The sequence below is a fragment of the Gouania willdenowi genome, chromosome 11 (assembly GCF_900634775.1).
Source record: "Gouania willdenowi chromosome 11, fGouWil2.1, whole genome shotgun sequence".
NCBI classification, from domain to species: Eukaryota; Metazoa; Chordata; class Actinopteri; order Blenniiformes; family Gobiesocidae; genus Gouania; species Gouania willdenowi.
In genome coordinates, this window is record NC_041054.1 from 7,498,565 (window position 1) to 7,523,039 (window position 24,475).

General features: G+C 36.7%; 2 protein-coding genes across 2 annotated transcripts; both read left to right on the forward strand.

Moving 5' to 3' along the window:
* Nucleotides 1-723: 723 nt before the first annotated feature.
* On the forward strand, nt 724-10,447 carry scamp3 (secretory carrier membrane protein 3). Its single transcript, XM_028461826.1, has 10 exons — nt 724-912; nt 996-1,075; nt 1,363-1,443; nt 3,082-3,195; nt 3,468-3,588; nt 4,776-4,904; nt 6,720-6,885; nt 6,959-7,060; nt 7,183-7,300; nt 10,020-10,447. The coding sequence occupies exons 2-10, from the start codon at nt 1,022-1,024 to the stop codon at nt 10,152-10,154; spliced, it is 1,020 nt and encodes a 339-aa protein (XP_028317627.1). The 5' UTR covers nt 724-912; nt 996-1,021; the 3' UTR covers nt 10,155-10,447.
* A 3,390-nt stretch (nt 10,448-13,837) lies between these two features.
* Nucleotides 13,838-24,271, forward strand: rnf115b (ring finger protein 115b). Its single transcript, XM_028461477.1, has 9 exons — nt 13,838-14,007; nt 17,292-17,350; nt 19,639-19,696; nt 19,793-20,004; nt 21,409-21,480; nt 21,592-21,670; nt 21,844-21,937; nt 22,437-22,552; nt 23,362-24,271. Exons 1-9 carry the CDS (start codon nt 13,939-13,941, stop codon nt 23,482-23,484), a joined length of 882 nt encoding a protein of 293 aa, XP_028317278.1. The 5' UTR covers nt 13,838-13,938; the 3' UTR covers nt 23,485-24,271.
* Nucleotides 24,272-24,475: the final 204 nt, after the last annotated feature.

Here is a 24,475-nt window from a genome sequence, read left to right on the forward strand (position 1 = left end):
GTAAAATTCTGTGTTTATGATTTTTATTTCTTTGCACTGCCCCATTACTAAAAGTAGGACAATATATATAGTGCAACAAGATATCGAGATATTAAAAAGTCACAAGATGTATTGACAAGTGTAGACTGGGTGGTTCATATATATATATATATATATATATATATATATATATATATATATATATATGTTTTTTTTTTACTAACTACTTTCCTATTTTTTTGTTTCATTTTACTAATTATGAGATAGTGTCTCATAATTATGACTCAGTATCTCATATAATTAAATTTGTTTTGTTTGTTAGATTTTATATATATATATATATATATATATATATATATATATATATATATATATATATATATACATTTTTTGTTTTTTAATTACGGGAATAGACTTCCATAAAAAGGTCACACCCAGAATAAGTATGACCATATTTAAGTTTTGTTTTTTTGTTTTTTTTTAAAACTGTAATTTTTTTATGGTCATTTTTCCTTTCCAAAAATATTGCATCGTAGCCAATTGTTATGGCGAGCCCATTATCGTATCGTATCGTCCCGTCTCTACTATTATTAGTTTTAAATGAAGCGGCTTTGGTGATAAGTGTCAAAATGTGTCTTCGTTCCCATTGGAAACCAAGAGGAAGGCGGTCATCAGTTGCCATGCAGACCAGTGGATCCATAGCACCGTGCTCTGATTAAACCGCAACAGCAGTCACATGACCAAGTCAGCTGACCTGCTTCCTGTGAAACGGGTGTTTTCCTGCACCAGGAAATAACGGCTCGTTTTTTATTTAACAGAGACGAGACATCAAAGGAGAAAAACACCGGGATTCAGCATCAAAGCTACCGGGCGGTGTGGTAGTGAACACCGGGGGGAGGTTTGTTCAAGGAAACCTGCAGTACTCGGTTCTCGGTGTGTCTTCTTTTATTAAATGATACAACCGTCGGTGTGAAGAGAAAAGCAGAAGAGTTCACATTGTTTACATCCTCACTCAGATCTAGCTTGGTCGACCTGTGATTTCATGTCTAAATACACGAGCTTTCCAGCGCCAATGGACGACCCCAACCCTTTCCAGGTGGGTGATGATGGTGATGATGATTGTGATGATGATGATGATTATGATGATGATGATGATGACCCTGAGAATCTAGATTAAAGATAATATTATTTTTGTGTCAACAATCAAAGCCATGACGGTGGTGTTTGTGCAGTCAGTGTCACACGTGTCCATCATGTATTTCCCATCACTTGTTGCTCCAAACTCTCTCTGTGTGTGTGTGTGTGTGTGTGCGTGTGCGTGTGCGTGTGCGTGTGCGTGTGTGTGTGCGTGTGCGTGTGCGTGTGTGTGCGTGTGTGTGCCAGGACCCTGCAGTGACCCAACACAGCAGTACCACAGGATATGCCACCCTGGACCTGTACAACCCTTTTGATAACACGACAGCGGTGAGACACACAACTAACACACAGGTCTGGGCAAAAAAAAAAAAAAAAAAAAAAAAAAAAAAAAAAAATCGATTTTATCGATTAATCAAATTTGTAGATAAAACGATTTTTTTTTTTTTTTTGTGCAAATTCAAGTTTAAAACATAAAAACAAATAATAATAATAATAATATATATATATATATATATATATATATATATATATATATATATATATATATATATATATATTATTCCCAGCACAGTTTTTTTATTTTGGGATTGTTCTATGTATTTTAACTCTTGAGAACAATCACAGCAATAAAGTTGCACTTTTGACAATATATCTGATGTCTGCAGTTAAGTGCATTAAAAAATAATAATTAATTGAAACTCAAAATTTTCTTTAAAAAATTGGAGATTTTTTTTTAGGCAAAATCACCCAGCCCTACTAACGCACAACCTCCTGTATGAGTGGGTGTGTATTTTCTGTGAGATTTGTTCAGTTTTCAGTGCTGAAAGGAAAACAAAGTAAAATAAATACATACAACAGTTGTTCCAGGACCAAAATTTCATGAAATAATCATAAAATGAACAGAATAATCGCAGCACTGTTGAGGACCAAGAAGAATTAGTAATGGATCTTGTGACTACTTGTGAATTATTTTTGTCTTCCTGTTTTACTTTCTGGATTTCATTTTGTGTGTGTTTTCCCAGGTCTGTTTTTCTCTCTTTCTTCTGTTTTCTATCCAGTTAAATCAAATATTTTCTCGATAGTTAGACCAGGAGTTCTCAACTGGTCTCTTCCTGGGACCCATATTTTCCCACGGTCATTAAAATGTTTTTTTGGTTTTTTTTTAGTTTAGAATTCTACCAACCAAATGTAGTTTTTCAAAAACAGCTGTTAAAATACATATATAATATTTTTAAAAACATAAATCTATACATTTTCCTGTGCAACCTGCATTTCACAGCATGCCTGTCAAAAGAAAAGTTTCTTTCAAAATAAAAGACAAGTCCAACACGAGATACATTAAGTATTTATTGATTTTTGACTAGTTGTCCGTGACCCACTTTTGGGCCCTGACCCACCAGTTGAGAATTTAATATCCAATCTGCATGTTGGATAAAATGTGTTTATTAGAGTTTAACTATAATGTTAAAGTATCTCATGTAGCGTTGCAAAGTGGCAAAAAAGTTTTCATGGGAATTATTTATTGGAATTAACTGGAAATTTGGAATAATTTTTAAATAACTGTATCATATTAAAAACATAATTATTAGCATGCATTTAAAATAATACAATAATTAAAACATAATATTTCAACTTGGGTTGCAAAATTCTGGGAATTTTCAAAGTTGGAAACTTTCTATGGAAATTAACTGGAAATTTTCAAAATTGAAGGTTGGCCCTTAACTTGGATATTAAATATAGTTGGGAAAATTTATTTTTGCATCATCTAAAATATCAGTATTAGTTACTTAAAAGTTACTCGTAATTTCTGGTTATTTCTAATAAATATTTCCCATGAAATGTTTATATTTTTTACCATTCCCAAAATTCCCGAGCTAAAATTCCCATAGAAATTTACCAGAAACGTCCCGTCCTTTTGCAACTCTAACCTAACGGAGTGTAATTTGGTTTTATTCCAACGTACAGCCCCCGCCTCCATATGAAGCCACCACTCCCACTGCTCCGCCTGTGGCATCACAGACTCCACCCAGCAGGACCACCCCCACAGAACCTCGCAACTATGGCTCCTACAACTCCCAGGTACAATGACTCATCAGATTTTAACTGGATAATTCACACACTGCATGTCCTGCACTGTTTTCATGCCACTTTTTTTTTTTTAAATGAACGTGTAAACACTTTAGTACAATGGAAAAAGATCCACCTCCAAGCATTTCCATTCCAAGTCTGTCCTGACGCAGCACTTTTTACGTAATCATCTGCATTATTTATGACCCATGAACAGCTTATACTTTACTAGCTGATGTGCCACTCTGATTCCTGTCCTCCCTGGTCTGTCTGTGCATTATTAGCCTGTGGTGAATGCTGCTACTGCAGAGCTCCAGAGGAAGCAGGAGGAGCTGGAGAGGAAAGCCAAGGAGCTGGAGAGGAGGGAACGTGAACTGGAGTCCCACAGCCTCGGCTCTGGAGTCTGTAAGAACCAAAAAGAAGAGCCAGACTTTGCTTTAACACCTCCTGTCCCATTGAAACTCCTCCTTTTACAATCACGATCAGAAAAGGTTTTTAATCGCCAAGTACAACTTGGTAGTTGGTGCGAAGAGCATGCACACCGAGGCAGCCATCTGCGGCGCCATCATGGTTAGGATTGGGGGCGGAGGAAAGGATTGCAGCCAACCGCTGGGGCGTGCATGTGCAGCCGTAGGCGCATTGCTCGCCGCTCCTGCTGTCACTACGTGGGAGGGAGGGGGGGACAAAGAAGGCGTTGAGTCATGATCGTGTTTGCTTCATCTCTGTACAGTTCAGTCCGCCGTCTGATGATGTGAAACGACCTTGGATAGTTCAAAAACAAAGTTCGCTGGTGGTGGTGGTGGTGGTGAAGGGAAGAGGAGGAGGGGGACAGAGCGTTATTCTGCACAAACATCCTGGAGAATAGAGAGCTAAACCAGCCTTGAACAGCTGGCTGTCTCGGGGGAGTCAATGTAGATAACAATAGTTTTTGGCCAGGCTAAGGACAATTTCTGTCAGCCCTGAAGTTTAGGTCTCAGTGCATTATATCCAATATGGTGGCCCTTTAACTTTCAACCCAAGTTGTCAACTTCTCCAAGTTAGTTTGTTGTCCCGCGTAGACATTCAAATCTTGCATCCTGCTTACTTTTGAATTTGTTTATAGCGTGAGTCTGAGTGTTCAGAGCCCTGCACAATACCTCAGTAATGACTGGCAGCCTTCCCAAAACAGCTGCCATCCAAACTTTGCGATAGATCAGAAAACTGCCAGCTCCAATCAGCAGCATGCCTGTTATCATAATTCCAATTATGAAGACATCTTCCACGTCCTCAATGGAAAGGATAGACAGGCACACGATCCTCCACTTATCCCAAGGGTCCATCGTGTATCCGGCAGCAAAAGCTTCGTCAGGACAAGCGGGCTCCCCTTTGTCCATTCTTTTTGTTGAAACAATTTGGTCGATCCTTTAATTTTGTGCATTTACTTTCTTTAGATATAAAACTAATTTTCTTTATGCGAGTGCGTGGAATTTTTCTTGAAATGACCCATGAATGATTTTTGCATCGGAATGAGCTGCTGAACGGACAGAAAAGTGTCATTGATGAAGTAATAGCAGGTGAATCCTCATTTCACTTTTCTTTATTCTTCACTTCAGCGCGGCAGAACAATTGGCCCCCGCTGCCCTCCTTCTGCCCCGTGGGGCCCTGCTTCTACCAGGACATCGACTTGGAGATCACGCAGCATTTCCAGCGAACTGTCACCATCATGTACTACTTCTGGATGTGTAAGTTCTGCTCATACAGACTGGATCTGATGTGAGGAGTTAGTAGTGTGTGTGAAGAATGACCCCCGGTGGCAGTCGGAACGGCTCATCCATGTGTGACGTTGTGTGTTTAGTTTGGTGTGTGAGCTTCACTGTTTGACCAAAGACTCACACGTGGATGTGAGTCTGAAGCCTTTGGGGCACGTCTGGGGCCTCAGACAGAGGCTGCTTCAGTTTGTGGAAAGCAAACAAGCTCTATACACTTTAAAAAAATTTTTTTTATCAAATTACAAAACAGTAAAGTAAGTAAAAATGTAGCTTGAAGCAAGAAACTGAATAATTTAATGTAGGCTGTTGCACTCAGAGAGGTCTAGTCTGAACGTATGCATGGTTGTAATTCCTGATGGGATTCATGGACATCCGGGTCTTTCCAATGACTTATCGTGTGCGAGGATGGGATGATGCAAACTCTTTTTTTAAGCTGAAACAATGAGAAAACACCAAGCTAACACACTTTTCACATTGGTTCTCAGGAGATTAAAGAATGCGTAAAGGAAACCAGATCAGAGATGGGGAAACGTTATCACAGCAGGGACCACAAAACTGTAACTGCCTGATCTGAGAGCCACATTCATGTCAACATTTAGAATAATGACCCATCTGAGTGTTAATACTGGAAAGAAACAATGGTTTTGTGGATTTTTGTTGTTTTGAGTCTTTTTGTGCATTGTTGTCATTTTGTTGTTTTTCGTCTGAGTCATTTTTGTGTGATTTTGCTGTTTAATATATTTTTCCTTGTTTTTGTTATTGTCGTGTGTGTTTTTGGTGTAATTTTGTGCATTTTGGTGGTCTTTTTGTGTATTTTTCTGTAATTTAATGTTTCATTGTAATCATCTTGTGTGAATTTGCCATTGTTTTAGATATTTTTTCGTATTGTTATCGTCTTGTGTGTTTTTGGTGTAATTTTGTGCATTTTTGGTGTCCTTTTGTGTATTTTTCTGTAATTCCCTCTGCAAAGTGCAGATGGGGAGGTTATGTTTTACCCTGTGTCTGTCCGTCTGTTAGCAAGATAACTTGAAAAGTTATGAACAGATTTCAGGAAATGTTGATAATGGGACAAGAAACAGGTGATTACATTTTGGTGATGTTCTGCCTTACCAAAAACGGGAAAATACCATCAAATGCCTGCTCCTTTAAGCGCTGTGGCTTCTGGGTAAGCGCGGTGGCTTATGGGTAATGTAGTAGTGGTAGGGAACTACTATGTGCGTATGTCCCGCCCGGTACTCGTGCTGGACTTGGTGGAGGTCTGCGCTCTCCGAGTGCTCAAGTTTTATATGTTTTATTATAATCATCTTGTGTAAATTTGCTGGGTTTTTTTCGTATGTTTTTTTCCATATTGTTATTGTCTTGTGTGTTCTTAGTGTAATTTTGTGTATTTTTCTGTAATTTAATATGTTTTATTGTAATCATTTTGTGTAAATTTGCTGTTGTTTTGTATATTTTTCCATATTGTTGTTGTCTTGTGTAATTTTGTTTTTGTTTTTTTTGTAATTTAATGTTTTTTTGTAATAATTTTGTTGTTAATTTTTGAATTTTCCTTTAATTTTGTGCATTTACTTTGAAAAAAAAAAAAAAAAACCTAAAGGTCACATGTGGTAACTGGGCTTGCTTTACACTTTGCATCAGTTTTGAAACCTACCTGGAAGTGGTCAAATGTCCATATTCATATTCATATCTACAGTGAGGATCCAGGATCAGGATTCTACAAAGTCCTGAACTAATCTATTAAATCTGTTTCACCTTGCTTTTTGTTCATCCATTCTCTCCCTCGTCTAGTTTGCTCTTGCACTCTGCTCTTCAACCTGGTTTCCTCACTGGCCATGTTCTGTGTGGAGTCAGACAAGACTGGAGGTGTTGGGTTAGGCCTGGCCATCCTCTGGACTCTCATCTTCACCCCCTGCTCTTTCGTTTGCTGGTATCGACCTGTCTACAAAGCCTTCAGGTAACGCATCCCTGTCCACACAAAACATAAACACGTCACAAACAAGTGATTTTTTTTCCCTCTTTTCTTCTAGGAGTGACAGCTCCTTTAACTTCTTCGTCTTCTTCTTCGTTTTCTTCGCCCAAGTGATTGTCTCCGTCATCATGACCATCGGCATCCCTGGATGGGGTTTCAGGTTCTCCCACACACACAATCTCACTGTCGAGCACCGTGCAGCCGTGCATTAAAGAGTTGCTGTTTGAGTGCAGAGTTTATAAGCATGTGGTGATGTATGTTTTTTCTCTGTGCGCTCCTCAGTGGTTGGATTGTTAGCCTCGCTGCGCTGAAGGCCAGCGTTCCCGTCGGCGTGATTATGATGATAAACGCGATTCTTTTCACCGCCCAGGTTGCAATGGGAGTTTTCATGTTAAAGAAGGTAAATTACTGTGTTTATATGTTGTGTCCAGGTGTAAAGTTAAATAAAGTTTAATTTAGTTACATTTAAATTACAAAAATGTCACTATTTGCTGATTAAGGGACATTCTATTCTAAATTAAGTGAAAAATAATAACATTATTAATAAATTAAATAGATTAATAAAAAATTAACTGAACCTCAGATCATATCTATACGTTTCTTTTATTTTTTTATAAACTGTAAGTCAGATTATTTTTCAATAAAATTACTCAATTATTTGATTTGGTAAATAAAGTTTAATTGTAAATTTGAATGAAAAAAAAAATTCTATTTTAAGAAATTTAAGTCATACAGTAAAGTAAAAAAAATCCCACATAGCTTTAGAGACTACAGTAACTATATTCAGGTCATGACAACCACACATTTGAATAGAAAACATATGGTAGTCTTTCTTTTGTATAAGCATTTACAAAAAGCTGTGGAGCTCACCAAACTATTTACATTGTACCATGACGCAGCGTTTTTTCTGCTGAATAATATTTGGTTACCTGTAGATTTTGAACAATGTGAGGCTAATCCATGGCATAATACGTGCAACAATGCACATTTTGTACCTTATTCAAAGAAGGCACACCTTTCCCCCTTATTCTTTTTCTATTTCAGAACATGAATTCCGTGTTTTCTGTTATCATGGGTAATATATTTCCCAATTGACTCATATTTAATAATTGATTTATCATCTTTAAAATGTCAGGCTGTATTCATTAAATTGATGAATCGATTTGTATTCCTACGATCCAACTACATCGATCTGTGCTCGGCAAGCTGGCCTTCCTAATGACATTAATCGATCCAAAATCGTTTGAAAAGGTAATACTATATTAGCTCGTTAGCATTAGCTCCGCAGAAGCCTCATTATAATTGTTGGTTTAACCGCTGCTCATTTAACCTGAACAGATGTTGGTTTTTAAGTCAATATTGCATTATTTTTATGTATAAAAACAAGCAGAAGAGTCGGGTAAACGTATTGAATAATAAAAATGACAGCAGAAAGGTTAACATCCAAGTGTTGGTTGCACTTTATTCAAATATAATGTGAATACATTTGCCGTTAAATATCGTTTTCTTGTTTATGTCCATAATTAATTCATAGATGATTCCTTTACAAGACACAACAGGAATCTATGAAACCTCACCTGTACTGTACAGTATCCAGGGATTTATTTCACTCACACTGGTTACATTATTAGTTTGGACAAAAATGTACTCAATTTCAAGTCACTGGATCATTTCAGATTGAATCTTTCTAAATTAACCAATATCGAATCGTGATTCGAATCAAATTAGGGCTGCACAATTATGGCCAAAATGATAATCCCAATTATTTTTGATCAACATTGTAATCATGATTATAATCACATTATTTATCATGTTAGGAAAGAATTTTGTTTTGCTACTTTTAAACAGACGTGTTTACAGTGCAAAATGAAGCTTTAAATAAGAATTATACTAAAAAAATAAAAATTAACCCAAGAATTTAAACTGTACCAAAAGGCTAACTGAATAAATAAATTCATTGTTACAGAGTGCAAAGCCTGTATTTTAAATGTAAATATTGCAGACGATCAGATTATTTTAATCGTGGCAACCAAAATTGTGATCACGATTAAAATGTGATTAATTGTGCAGCCCTAGATCAAATTGTTGCTAAAACGAATCGTTGCATTCCCTATTAAAATGTTTTCAGCTGTCTGTTTATTAGGGGTGTCCCGATCCGATATTGATATCGGATATCTCTGATATAATATATTGGTTTTTTGGATAAATTTTTTCAATATCTTCCATTTTATCTTTTTATTTGTTTTACTCAATCATCATAAAAATATTCTTATTCTAAAAGGTTAATTATATGTAATCCATTGGTTTATTATAATTGGGTTTTTTTTTTTTTTTTTTTTTTTAAATAATCAAGCCTTTTCTAACATTCCACACTACAAAATCAGTAATAAAAGTATGTATGATTTGTGCTGATATCGTATCGTATCGGTATTGGCCAATAGTCAAGGCTGCAATATCAGTATCGTATCAAATTTATTTATTTAGAGGATAAGCTCCTTGAGATGAATAATCTCATTTTCGAGGGGTCTTCGAGATTGCAACAAATGACAGATACAGCAAAACAGACAATAATTACAAATACATAAGGAAAAACAACAAACACAATATACACACTTGACTGTAGTTCATCATATTATATGTATACGTATACAGTATATATATATATACACACATTAATAGGAACATATACATACATACACAACCTATGATCAAAAAATATCAGAAGTGAAAAAGTTGTGTAGCTGTTTATTGTATCTGTCACTAACAAATGAACCATAAATAAAATAAAACAAGGTCATTTATCAAAATCCAGCCAGGAAGTGAAGCCATTGTAAATATTATCATTAAAGCCAAAGCACGTGTAGCCGTGCAGTGGGTTGAGTTTCATCAGAAACTTTAGAGAAAGAAAAGTGTGGTCCTGTGTTTACTCTGTGGTAATACTCCCCCCTGTGTAGTCCAGATGGTCCGTCTACTATGAAGCAGTTAGTAGATAACAGCCCAGTGAAAAGCTCTGTATCAGGTGGTGGGTGTAGTTTTCACTCTCACAATGTGTTGATTATGATGATGAACGTCGCCACGCGTATCACGTTCCACGTTGCTCTGCTCTTCCTCTGCTACAGATTCACGCCCTGTACAGGCAGACAGATGCCAGCTTTCAGAAGGCCCAGGCCGAGTTCGCCACGGGAGTCATGTCCAACCAGGCTGTGCGCCAGGCCGCCACCACCGCCGCCCACGGCGCCTTCACTGGTGCTTGATAGAGAGCAGGAGCTCATTGACCAGGCATAAGTGATTATAACGTTAAGCCAAATGTATTCATCGTCCCTGGCCGAGTAAAAGCTGTGGATCACTGCATGAGACAGGATGGAGGCACATCTGTTCTCCACAACTGGACAAGTTAGCTACATTGCCAAAAAAAGAGTCAATGAAACATATGAGTTGATTCAAAACTGGAAGGTGCAAAAAAAAATAAAAAATAAAAAATAAAATGAGGCTGTATAAAATATGTATGTGAAAACTGAAAAGCTTTTTTTTTTTTTTTCTCAATGTAGACGCACTAGCTGTGTGCCATATGGAACTAGTGTACATGCTACGTTTCATGACTAACACTGACTGTAGTCGGATCTGTGAGTGAGAGCTTTGCCTTTCTTAAGTGTTAACTTAACAGTGTAACGAACAAGTTACAACTAGTTCTGTCATTGTTGTTATTATTATTCTTATTATTAACCAATGGGAATGCCTGTTGGCCGTGTTGCCAAAAAAAAGTGACATACTGTAAAGTCTTGTTCTCGTTTGTTAATGATTTGTTTGTGTTGCTTGTTGTGGTTAATATGATTATTACATGTCAGTTTTGCTTTTAATAAAAGTTGATTGTCATGTTTTCGGTATGATGTTTTTTTTTTTTTTTTTTTTTTCAATGTTACTAATCTTGAGGTTTTTTCCTAGAAGCACATCTGGATTTTACAAATTTACCAGCAACAATGTTCATTTTGTTGACTAATAATTGTCATCGTAGTTTTCGTCAACCAATTTTTTTTTGAGTGGCCACAACTAATTGAAAAAACTACATGTTAAACAAAGCTATATAAAATATTGATATTTTCGTTAACTAATGAAAACAAAACTATAATTTTGTCAGGTGGGATGAAATCTAATCAGAACTCTCTGGTAAACAGGGTACGTTTTAACAATACATCTTGATTTAGCTTTAGTCATAGTCTTTTGACTAAAATACACTGTAGTTTTAGTCGAAGTTTAGTCATCGGGACTATTTTAGTTTCGTTTTTGGTAACTAAATGACGTAAAGATTATACAGAATAAGAGTTTATGCATTTTTTGACGTAACTCTAGTTTCACTTTTCGCCAAAACAATAAATACATGTTGATATACAGTAGTTTTGTTAACATGCTTTTAAAAAAATAGTTAAATTAGTCACTTAAGCATATAGTCAACAAAAACTATGATGAAAATGTTTACCGCTAATTGACAAAATCAACACGAGCATTCATAAATGAATAAAATTAACGAATCCTCTTTAAAATAAAAAAAAGCATAATTATTTTTCTATTTGGCTCAGGCAAAAGTCTGTATTCGACTGTGTGTCGGCCACCCACAAATGCCTTTATTCAATAATATATATATATATATATATAAGATTACTTCAATCAAAAATAAATATTTTCAATCAAAAAAAAAAAACTGAGACCCAAATAATTGCATTTGAACACTTTTTTTGTCTTTGATTGAAGTAATCTTTTTGTATTTGGGCCAGGTTGTGGTTAGTACATTTGTGTCTTTATTATTTAATCAAAAAATAAAGCATTTCTATTCAACAAAAAAAATTTCTGTCTAAAAAAAAAAAGGTTTGAATGCTAAAAAAAAAAAAAAATCAGCCCCAAAATTTCCGTTTCAACACTTTTTTTCTTTGATTAAAAATATCTATTTTTGATTGAAGTAAACTTGTTTGAAAGTGTCTATTAGTACAGTTGCCGTACGGACAACCCCCGGTTATTGATGTACAAGTACGTAGCGTCTCAGGGTTAGGGTTAGGTTATAACCCAATATCGCAACAATTTTTAGGTGAAAGATTTTTGCATCTGGGACGTGTCTGTCCATTGACTTTGTATGTAATCTGGACGTACGAACATTTCGTGACGCGTTCGGTGTGAACGCAGCATTAGGGTTAGGTTTAGTCTTAGTCACATGACCTAAACTGGCCAATGACTGACCTATCACGTGACCTAAACTGGCCAAATAGGGGCGCTGCGTACGGATTGAATGTCGGTATATTGATACAGCAACTGTGCAGATAGCCACTACCAACTTTTTTATATTGAAATAATTTTTTTATGAAAGTGTCTATTTGTACGATTGCCGTACGGAGAACGCCTGGTGCTATAGGTACAGTTACCGAAGTACAAGTACGTAGCGTCTCAGGGTTAGGGTTAGGTTATAACCCAATATCGCAACAATTTTTAGGTGAAAGATTTTGCATCTGGGACGTATCTGTCCATTGACTTTGTATGTAATCTGGACGTACGAACATTTCGTGACGCATTCGGTGTGAACGCAGCATTAGGGTTAGGTTTAGTCTTAAGTCATGTGACCTAAACTGGCCAAATAGGGGCGCTGCGTACGGATTGAATGCCGGTATATTGATACAGCAACTGTACGGATAGCCACTACCAACTTTTTTAGATTGAAATAATTTTTTTATGAAAGTGTCTATTTGTACGATTGCCGTACGGAGAACGCCTGGTGCTATAGGTACAGTTACCGAAGTACAAGTACGTAGCGTCTTAGGGTTAGGTTATAACCCAATATCGCAACAATTTTTAGGTGAAAGATTTCGCATCTGGGACGTATCTGTCCATTGACTTTGTATGTAATCTGGACGTACGAACATTTCGTGACGCATTCGGTGTGAACGCAGCCTTAGGGTTAGGTTTAGTCTTAGTCACGTGACCTAAGCTGGCCAAATAGGGGCTCTGCGTACGGATTGAATGTCGGTATATTGATACAGCAACTGTGCGGATAGCCACTACCAACTTTTTTAGATTAAAATATTTTTTTTATGAAAGTGTCTGTTTGTACGATTGCCGTACGGAGAACGCCTGGTGCTATAGGTACAGTTACCGAAGTACAAGTACGTAGCGTCTTAGGGTTAGGTTATAACCCAATATCGCAACAATTTTTAGGTGAAAGATTTCGCATCTGGGACGTATCTGTCCATTGACTTTGTATGTAATCTGGACGTACGAACATTTCGTGACGCATTCGGTGTGAACGCAGCCTTAGGGTTAGGTTTAGTCTTAGTCACATGACCTAAACTGGCCAATGACTGACCTATCACGTGACCTAAACTGGCCAAATAGGGGCGCTGTGTACGGCTAGAATGTCGGTATATTGATACAGCAACTGTACGGATAGCCACTGCCAACTTTTTTTGATTGAAATTATTTTTCTATGAAAGTGTCTATTTGTACGATTGCCGTACGGAGAACGCCTGGTGCTATAGGTACAGTTACCGAAGTACAAGTACGTAGCGTCTCAAGGTTAGGTTACAACTTAATATCGCAACAATTTTTAGGGTTACGGTTGGGGTAAGATTTAGTCTTAGTCACGCGACCTAAACTGGCCAATGACTGACCTATCACGTGACCTAAACTGGCCAAATAGGGGTGCTGCTTATGGATAGAATGTAGGTATATTAAAATGCAAACCGCACAGATAGCCACCGGTTTTTTTATATTGAAATTTTTTTATTTTATCATTAAATAAATAAGACACAAATCTACCTCCATACAAATGAAGAGGAGCACCTTAGAGATGTAGTTAAACTGGACTTTGTAATGCTTTAATGTCAATGGAAATCACTTTAGTTAGTTGGGCTGAGTCTCCTTCCTGCAGGAAGTTTTATTTAGCCTCCACACACACACACAGACAGACAGTGTGTGTGTGTGTGTGTGTGTGTGTGCTCTCCTGCAGGCTTCTCTGACAGACCCTCAGACTTTCATGGACAGTTAAAGTCTAAACAGAAGATGGCGGAGGCCCCACTGCAGCGGTTCTTCTGTCACTGCTGTAACTGCAGAACTGACCCTAAACTACCGGTGAGTGTCAGCTCGGACTAACTGGTCTAAAAGCTCTTTGTTAGTGGTTGTAAACCAGTGTTGGGCACTGGTGCTCAGTTGGACATGAGGTAGTGAAGGCTCAGGCTGCCATTTTTAGAAACACCGCTGCTGCTACTGATGGCCATGTGTTATTATAGCTATGCTAATAGGTGCGCGAGGACAGCTACACACACACACACACACACACACGTGCGCGCGCTCCCACCGCCTGCTGGGAGTGACACGCCTACTTTAATGCGTTATTATTGGTTCTTCACCCTGTGGGAGGTGCTGGACGCTGCAAACGTCATCAGTGCGTCTATCTTCGTAATAATTTATTAATTAGTTAATTAAATAATAATAATAATAATAATAATAATATTTTTTTAGTTGATTAATTAAGCTTGAGAACTATATTCTGAGCAAAACATCACATGAAATCAACATTGAAGGGAAGAATATTGTCACTTATTTTGAATTCATTGAAAATAAAGTATGTACTGTTAATATTTATATTTTATTAGGGACGTTTTGATAAATGTAAATTTCAAAACACAACGTATTTATTCAAATTGTTCCTGATTGAGGTTTGTTTATTATTTTAAGTCTCTTTAAGTAGTATTTACCAATACAAGATGCATGAATTAAAGTATTCAACAGTTAAGCTGTCACACATTTTAATTATAATTATTTCTACACAAAATATCACCAAGGTCTGCCATGCACATACAGTTTATTCTCCTTTATTGATATTTTTACTGTTGCTCTGAATATTTTTTTGTAGTATCGTAACTCTTGTTGCTTCTGTTGCAAGTCTGTGAACTGGAATGACTGATTTATATTTGTTTCTGTATTGCAATTTAAAAAAAAAAAAAAAAAAAACATGAATTAAAAAAATTAATTAACTAATAAAATTGGTTTTCTTCAAAACACATTTTATTCGGACACACATTTTTTGTTTTGATCAAATTTTTTTTTACTGTGTGTGTCTTGACCCCTCACGAATAGTGTTAATTGTGAGTTTTAGTCATCAGGACTGTTTCATTTACGATCTAGTTTTAGTCAACTCAATGACATTAAATATTTTAGTTGACTAAATTATACAGCATAAGAGTAGTATTTAGAATGTTATTAAATGATTGAAACGGCTTTAAAAATAATCTTATAGTTTAGTTGTTCGCAGTTTATTAAAGTAATGAAAAGTAGGGTTCGGAGTCAACAAGACAAGGCAAGGCAAATTTATTTGTATAGCGCATTTCATACACAAGGCAACTCAATGTGCTTTACATGACAAAACATTCAATTGTTTAATAGGAACATTTAAAATCATCAGTAAAATCAATTAAAATCATCAACAAACACATGACATCAACAACATGACCAAAAATCTCTCTCTCAATCATACGCAGTAGAGAGAAAAATAGTTCCTTTAACTTTGATTTTAAAATGTTCACATTAGATGCTGTCTTCAGCTCTGCTGGCAGTTTGTTCCACTTCTTTGCAGCATAACAACTAAAAGCAGCATCACCATGTTTACTGTGAGCTCTGGGCTCCACTATCTGACCTGTGTCCATAGATCTGAGAGACCTGCTGGGTTCATACCTGACTAACATGTCACTGATGTATTCTGGACCAAACCCATTCACAGATTTATACACCAGCAGCAGAACTTTAAAGTCTATTCTGAGGCTGACTGGGAGCCAGTGTAAAGACTTTAAAACTGGAGTAATGTGCTCTGACCTCTTTGTTCTGGTTAAGACCTGAGCTGCAGCGTTCTGAACCAGCTGTAGATGTTTGATGCTCTTTTGGGGGATTCCTGTCAGAAGACCATTACAATAGTCCAGTCTGCTGGAGATAAAAGCATGGACTAGTTTCTCCTGATCTTTCTGAGTCATTAAACCTTTCACTCTGGAGATGTTCTTTAGGTGGCAGAAGCTGTTTTTGTGATAGATTTGATCTGACTGCTGAATGTAAGATCTGAGTCAATCAGAACACCAAGGTTTTTGACTTGGTCTTTAGCTTTTAAAGATCGAGACTCAAGATACATGCTGACAACTGTCCTCTTTTCCTTGTTACCAAAGACAATCACCTCCATCTTGTCATGGTTTAGTTGAAGGAAGTTTTCACTCATCCAGCAGTTTACTTTTTCTAAGTTTTCTGATAGATATAGTTGTGTGTCATCTGCGTACCTCTGATAATCAACCTTACAGTTCTGTAACAATCTATTCTTTAGCAGTGTATATGATGTAACGGTGTAAGACTATTGATTGAATAATTATCTGCTTTCTAAACATTTAAAGTAAGTGAGAATTATTTTATCTTCAGTAATAATTACAACTTTGTTTTTTAAAATAGATGCACTTTTCCAGTTCTTTTCAGAAAATAAGAAATAACTGTATTAAAAGAAATATTTCTGTGATTGATATATTTTGATAAAACAAAGCATATTTCTGGCCTCCGTCAGTGTGGATTTTAAAATAATTTTTGGCTAAAAAAACAAAAAATGAAGGTGGGTGAAATGCGTAGTAACAAGCCCTTAGGTTTGTACCAAAAAGCTACTGTCATCTAAGCAAAGTAATATTCGTTTCTAGGTTGTCCCTGCATTTTCTTTCACAAGGGTAAATTACTTTTTGTGCACGAGTAAGTTGCCATGGTAACCTATGTTGCTCACCACTTATGCTGAAGAAACGTGCTCAGACAAATCAGCTGCTTTGAAAGACGACCTGCATGTTTCTAAGGATTTTGTTTCTCCAGATGCACGTGTTTGACAAGTTACACGACTGTAAAGTGACCAAATACATCATTAGTACTCGGAGGGATTACATCACCTTTAGTTGCTGGGTCACTACATCTCACCATGACACTGCATACATGGAAATAGTTCAACTGTTGTTATTGCACAACAGAGACGCTGTAAAGTGGGTCTGGTATATTAAACATAAAACCTATAAGATATCAGAATCAGAAATGTTTTAATGGCCAAGTACAGTTTTTTAGGACATACAAGGAACAAAGAAAACAAAGAACAAAGAAACAAGCCAGCAAAACAAAAAACAAAGAAACAACCCAGCAACAATAATAATAATAATGATAAATATACAGGATGAGGGATAAATAAAGGATATGAAGAGAATAAAGGATAAATAGGATAACTATATATATATATATATACAGGGCAGCAGGTAATATATTATAATATGTCTGAATTTTTTTAATTTTGTTCCCGTGGTTTAGTATAAATAAGCACAAGAAGTGAATTTATTGTGTTTTTTTGTCTCCTCCAGGATCTGGTTTGCCCTGTATGTGGCTCTGACTTCATTGAGGAGGTGACAGAAGACTCCAGGTATGGTTCACTACCTTTGATCATTTCCTTTTTTTGTGGCACAGAGGAAAGGAGTTTATTAAAGTTTAAATACAGCGGTTAAAGATTCTGGTTCATTCTTGGACTTGTGCTTGATTAAATACTCGTAGTCCCAATTCGCCAACTTTGGCTAAATGATAAATAACCGTGGCAATCATCTTTCACAGTAGGCTTAAATCTGTAGTGCTGAGGTGCAGAAACAGGTCTCCAACTCACAAACGCCCTAAAGCACACAAAGGCAACTGGCAATTTTTTGTGGGCCCCAAAGCAAATCCTCAAAAATTGTAATTCAAAAAGTTGGAAGGAATATGAAGCCTCACATGATACACAAAGTACACAAAAACACACAAAAAATCGTGATGACAAAGACAGGCACAGCAATCACTTAAACAAACAAAATGACGACAAAAACACACAACAACACATTACACAATAGCTCCAAAGACACACAAACTGTTAACAAAATTACACAAAATGACAGGAAAATGCACAAATTTAAGAAGAACTCAAAAAAAATTACAAAAACACACATAATGACACCAAAAACACAAAATGACAAAAAACTGATAAAACATCAAAACCACTGACAAAGACAACAAAAAAGATGACAAATGCATAAAACAATCCCAAAATAAAGAGTAAATGAGGCTCTGTCATTCAACAATTTCAAGCTTTAAATACATTTTTTGCCCAGCTCTATATGAATGACATGAATATTAATCATGTGGCCCTCAGATCAAATACAATCACATGTTTCAAATTCCCGCTGTGATAGAGTTGCCCATCCCTGCCCTAAAGACTAGAATTCTTGGGAGGCCATAACATTAGGAAAATGCCAGGAAGCATTTGGTCATTTCCAATCAATGATTCTTTACTAATAAAATAGAATTATCCATAATAACCCAAAGAAAGTGAACTAACAGCCGAAATTAGCAAAAATGTAGGGCACTGGAGCAGATGGGCGTCACACTCCTCAGTAATCAACTCTTTAACTTTAAAAGAAGAAATAGATGCTAAAGCTAAACTAAATAATGGATAACAGGACTGATGGAAGTCCACTGTCCAAAATAACCTAAACTGTTTCCATTCCAATAATCTGAAGCATTCTTTCACTCATGATACAATGAAACCAAGCGTTCAGATGGCATATACTGTATGTATTTTTCTTTATTTTAAAAAAAAATAACAATTCTATTGTAAAAGTCAGTGGCTCTGTTAGAAATCACTCACTATATGTTCTGAATGCTTTCCACCATTCTGCTGGTCTAACAGTTGCAGGATAGTGACGAGACATTCGACACATTGTTTTCCGAAGATCATAAATGCCACAAGGAATGAATTGATGATTAGCTTTGTTGTTAGCCACTGCTTTCTGTTAAAAGTGCTAAAGATGCAGTCAATGACTGTTGTAAACCATTCAATCCCAAATTTCCTAAACTAATGCCATACAATCACAATGTGTACTTTATTATCTATTAGGCAAGGCAAGGGAAAATTATTTGTATAGCGCATTTCATACACAAGGCAACTAACTGTACTTTACATGATCAAAAAGTGCAACAGAAAATATTCAACAGCTTAAAATCAATCAGAACATTTAAAATCATCAGTAAAATCATCAACAAACACATTAGACTCTAGAGCACGTGTCAAACTCAAGGCCCGGGGGCTAAATCCAGCACCTCTAGAGCATCCACTTTGGAGAAAAATGATGGAAAAAACAATAATCATTGTGTACATTTCCAATTAATTTAGTTGTAGACATGTCAGTCCCTCCAAATACACGCATTCAATGAAACTACAATATTCACAGGGCTCACAGTTTTCCCATGCTTATCACATGATGGCAGTCATTTTTTTAAACTCTCAATTTTTCCAAAATCTTTCAATTTTCCTCAAATTATTTCACAAAATTTCCCAAAAATTCCAAAAAAATTGGTAAAATAATCAAGGAAAATTAAAGCGAAGATCTTGCGGCGACTGATATCTGTCATTTATTGCTTGGATATTGTCAGTACCTTAAATACTTTGCATATAATTTATACATGGAAGTGGAAACTAGGGTACACTAAGGTTGAAATCACTTTTTTCTCTGCCAAAAGTTTATGGCCCACTTGAGATCAAACCAGTCCAACATTTGGCCTCTGAACTAAGATGAGTTTGACATTGACACCCGTGTATTAGAGGCTTTAGATGTTTACAATTTGGGATGTTTTTTTTTTAACAAACAAACATCAAAGCATCACTGACCAACTTTACTTTCTCTCCAGTCTCCTGCAAGAAAACCCTGCAGCTCCCACTAGTGAAAGCTCAGCTCCGTTTGCAGATGTAAGTCCCCATAAGCATTCTCAGACATGAAACTTTATCATCTTTCTTGCATCTTTCTTGAAAAATTGTGACCATTTTTCGTGGGTGTCTCCTAAGTTATGGCAGCTGCTGTTTATGGAGCGCTCCGCTCTGCTTTCACACCCGCCCACCATGGAGTCCGACCCGGAGGGCAGCGTGCAGGTATCAACGGGTCAGAGCCATTCTTCTTTGGTGACACAGAGGGGTGACGAGTCTGAAGAACCGGGGTCGCCGCCTGTCGCTGAAGAAGACACATCGCCCAGGCCTGAACAACGGCCTGTGGTGGAAGGGTGTGTGAACATGGTACACGGACACATCACTGATCACTTTATTGTTTTTATTTGTTTCATTTATAAGAATCATCAAACACGGGACGTGAGGTTAAACTATCCTTTCTGCCACAAGATGGTGATGGTCACATGAGGTTTACTCTTCCAGAGTGGCATGGGAGTTGTGTCTCAGATATGGGACGGATGTAATTTTTGGGATGCATCATCGGTAGTGTTCCTTTGAATCAAAGGCACCATCATCAAAGGTGGCCAGCTACAGGGTGATCAAGCCTGAGCTTGCATCCCATAACTGTTTCCCACTCTCTCCGATCTGCAGCTTTGGGCCACTTCACACTCGATCTGTGCCCTTTGATCTTTTTCAACCTAGGAAGTAATAATGTTTATAATATAATAATATGTAATAATCCATTCTTCAGTGCTGGTTAATATCTGGCATTAATCAGCTAAATAAGTAATTAATTAAAACTGCTGGAGATAAAGGATTTTTGATCAGATAAAGACATAGCGTAGCCCTCAGATCAATAAATCAAAGATTATTGATCAATAAATCGAAGATCTTTCAGCTAAACTCTACTGGCTCACACCCACCTTCCTGTTTTTATTAATGCTCATTTGTTATGGTTTTTAATCTGCTTAACCTTGTAGCACTTTGAGATTTTTTTTTTTTAATTTAAAATGTGCTACAAATAAAATCTATTATTTTTATTATTATGAGTATGATTATGATTATGATTAATATTATTATTATTATAGATGTGTCTTCATAAGTGGTTTATTATAGAATAGAGAATAGAATCCATCTTTATTGATCCCCAGATGTGGAAATCACATTTGCAGCAACACAGTATAAGAACAAAAATAAATACTAGCATAGGATAGTAGTGCAAAATGTAGGACATAAAAAAAGAAAAGAAAAACCACAAATGTGCAAATGACAAGTGAGAACTGGGTGGGTGTCAGTGTGGTTACAGTTATTATGTTAAACATTAGAGTTAACAGTCTGATGGTAGTGGGAACAACTGATATTATAAAGATAGTCATCAAATTCAGGTGTGTTGAAAAAAATGGGAGACTTAGAAAAAACAACCTGCAGGACTGGGACCGTCCAGGATCCATTGGATATGTGATACGTCTTCTACATCCAGGGTTTCCTCACCTGAATTTAAAGGTGGTAGACTTTGTGTTTACTCTATTGAAGCTTAGCTAATTGTTTGGATTTCATTTGTTCATCGCAGTGTAAACTTCTAGCCATAAATAGAAGGTATCACCTCAGAAAAAAGGTCAAAGATCTTTCAGAAGTACAGTATATACAGTATGTAGTTCCATCATCTTACATGAATAACGTATCTGTGTTGGTGCCTTTATGTCCTAACAGTTTTTTAAATGTGTCTTTGTGATCCATAGGATTGTACAGCAGTTCTTAGCTGGCTTGTTTGCTAACAACGGGAACCCGGGTGCTGCTCCTGCTGCTACTCTGTAAGTCTTGTTTTTTAAATATCCATTTACATCATTTGTTCTTGATCTTTCAAGTTTTGGCACGACCTCTCTCTTTAACACAGTCTTCTTCTTCTTCTTCTGATTTCTTAGATCCAGTATGCTCCAGTTATACTCAAACCCTGGTGACTATGCGTGGGGCCAGGGAGGCTTTGACGCTGTCATAACAGAGGTCCGTTAAATCATAGCACAAACTGTGACATCACTGACATTACCTTACCCTGACATTGTTGACCTTTTCTATCTGTCTGATTTGGTATGAAAATCATTGTAAATTGTGTACATGAGTGTGCATTCACATCACGTCTGACTTGATGCCAACTTTCCGCCTGCGTTTTTGTGTAGTTATTGGAGCAGTTGGAGAGCGCAGGTCCACCCCCGGCGGAAAAGGAGATGATCTCATCCCTCCCGACCGTTTTCATTTCTGAAGAACAGACAGGTGGGAGCCTCGGGAGGCACACTGTATGCATACTAGATCATGTGATCAGGCCACTACATGTTGTTGTGTGCAGAACTATGGCTTTCTAACAATCAGCAACTGTAATGGTGTGGTGAACTGGAACAAAGCGACGGTGTTAATCCCTGAGTGACTGTATGGATTTAAACTGCTTAGTAAGGAACTATCTGCATTAGCTCATGAGACGTGCACGCATTCCTTTCTTTCTTGCTCATTGTTGTCACGTTGGCACTGATTCTTTCACTTCTTCAATTTAAAGGCTTACCACTTTTGTCATACAATCGTTTTCCTTCAGTGACGTGGCTCGGACATGGAAGGTTAAAAAACAATGTTATAAGATGCATTCATGAGTCACAAAACTGCTTTTTGCGTGACTTTAGAGGTGGAACAATTTAAAGCAGACGGGCTGCATCACACCTTGGAAGGATTTTTGCGTCTCAATTTGACTGATTAAACTTGTTTTTCTATACATTTATTTCAGAGTGCAAACTGGAGTGCACAGTGTGCAGAGAGGAATACTTATCGGGGGAATCTGTCAGGAAGCTGCCCTGCCTCCATTACTTCCACAGTGACTGTGTAGTGCCCTGGCTGGAGCTGGTAAGGGTTCAAAGTGTCAGTGTGCTGCTGGGTTTAGAGCATATGTACACCCTAAAGCCACTTTTTTCTACTGAATACATGATTAGGTATGAAGTCATGTAGTTTATTGATCCTCCTCCCATTCTCCACATTTTAAGTATTTAAATTTAGTGTTTTTAGTTGTAAAATGTCAGAGTGAGTGCCCTCTATGGGTTGAAAGGCGGTTATTGCAATTTAATTTTGCTATTGGTTGAGATTAGATAAGTAACGTCACTGATCGTCACTGTTGGCCCCGCCACCCCTCCTATAAAAGACGTTGAAAAGGTTTTTTTATTGCAGTATCCTTTTTTGTATTTGGGCCATATTATGGGTAGTATATTTGTGTCTTTATTATTCAATCACAAAATAAAACATTTCAATCGAAGAAAAGAAATTCAATTAAAAAAAAAAAAAAATATATATATATATATTTTTTTTTTAATCAAAGAAAAAAGTGTTTGAATGCAAAAAATGTTTTAACCCCCCCAAAAATTGCATTTGAATTGTTTTTTGTCTTTGATGAAAGTGAAAACATTTTTTGAAGCTATTTACACATGTTCCACGTGGGCGGAGCTTACCCATTGGTCAGAAATGTTGAACATTGAATGCCAAATTGGGTTAAAACTGGACTGTGAAATAATGAGACATGGGACAGTAGGCAGGGAAATAATTAATATTTTTCAGACAAAATATGATCATGGGGAGGATTTATTTTACTTCTTTGAATTTTTTTTTTTTTTTTTTTTTTTTTACCTGGGTTTGATTGGTGTCATATTTCCCTCCTGTTCCAGCACGATACCTGCCCCGTGTGCCGCAAAAGCCTGACTGGAATCGACAACAGCCTCCCACCAACATCCCAACTTCCAGAACCTCGCTCCGTCAGGACAGAGCAACAAGAGAGGAAAGGAATCTAAAAAGGACAGCCACCACTTTGCCTCTGTTTTAGAAGATACTCCTACCACGTGTCGTGCTCTGCACCAACTGCCATTAAACAACGCAGACATGACGGACACATTGTGCAGCTGCCACTTCTTACTTGATTTGTACCTTCTTTTTTGCAAAGGAACTTTTAATTTTATTATAAATGTGAATTATTGTTGTGCTGCACTGCATAAAAAAGCATTGTCAAGCAGTTCGGTGACAAGCAGCGTAGCTCGTTCTTAAGTGACTTTGATACTCTGAACTAGCCTGTGAGCAGTTTTAAAAAGTTTACCTTTTATTAAAAAACTAAATTACTGCATTACTGTAATGTGTAACCAAAGTTGTCTGGAATCTATTTACATTATTGCCATTGATATACAGTAGATAAACATGGCAGCTGTTGTTTTTATGTGATTATGACAAGTGTCTCCAACAGCTGACCCATGGGCCACTTCAGTCTCTATTTTTCAGAAAACAACTGAAATCTGGCCCAGGGGATTTATTTTATTTTTCTTTAGAAATAATAAATTATTTGAAATTTGTCAAATTTAAAGTCAATTCTTTGTTGACTTATTTTTCATTTAAATATAATTATTTAGTTATTACAGTGTGTTTTTAAAAAGTGAATGGCTACAAGTCAAAGCACAGGTAACAAGTAGAGTGAAGAAATTGGTTTTAAATATAACCAATAAAGCAGAGATTCTCAACTGGTGGGTCATGGACCTGTGCTGGGGGGGTCGTGGACAGCTGGTCAAAAATAAATAAATACTTAATGTCTCATCTTAGACTTGTCTTTTTTTTTCTTTAAAAAAAAAAAAAAAAAAAAAAACTTTCAGTGGGTAGATGGAGCAGACAGGCACGCAGCTTGTCTTTTATTTTGAAAGAAACTTTTCTTTTGACAGGCATGCTGTGAAATGCATGTTGTACAGGAAAATATAAAGATTTGTCTTTTTTTTTTTTTTTTTAAAAAAAGATTATATATAA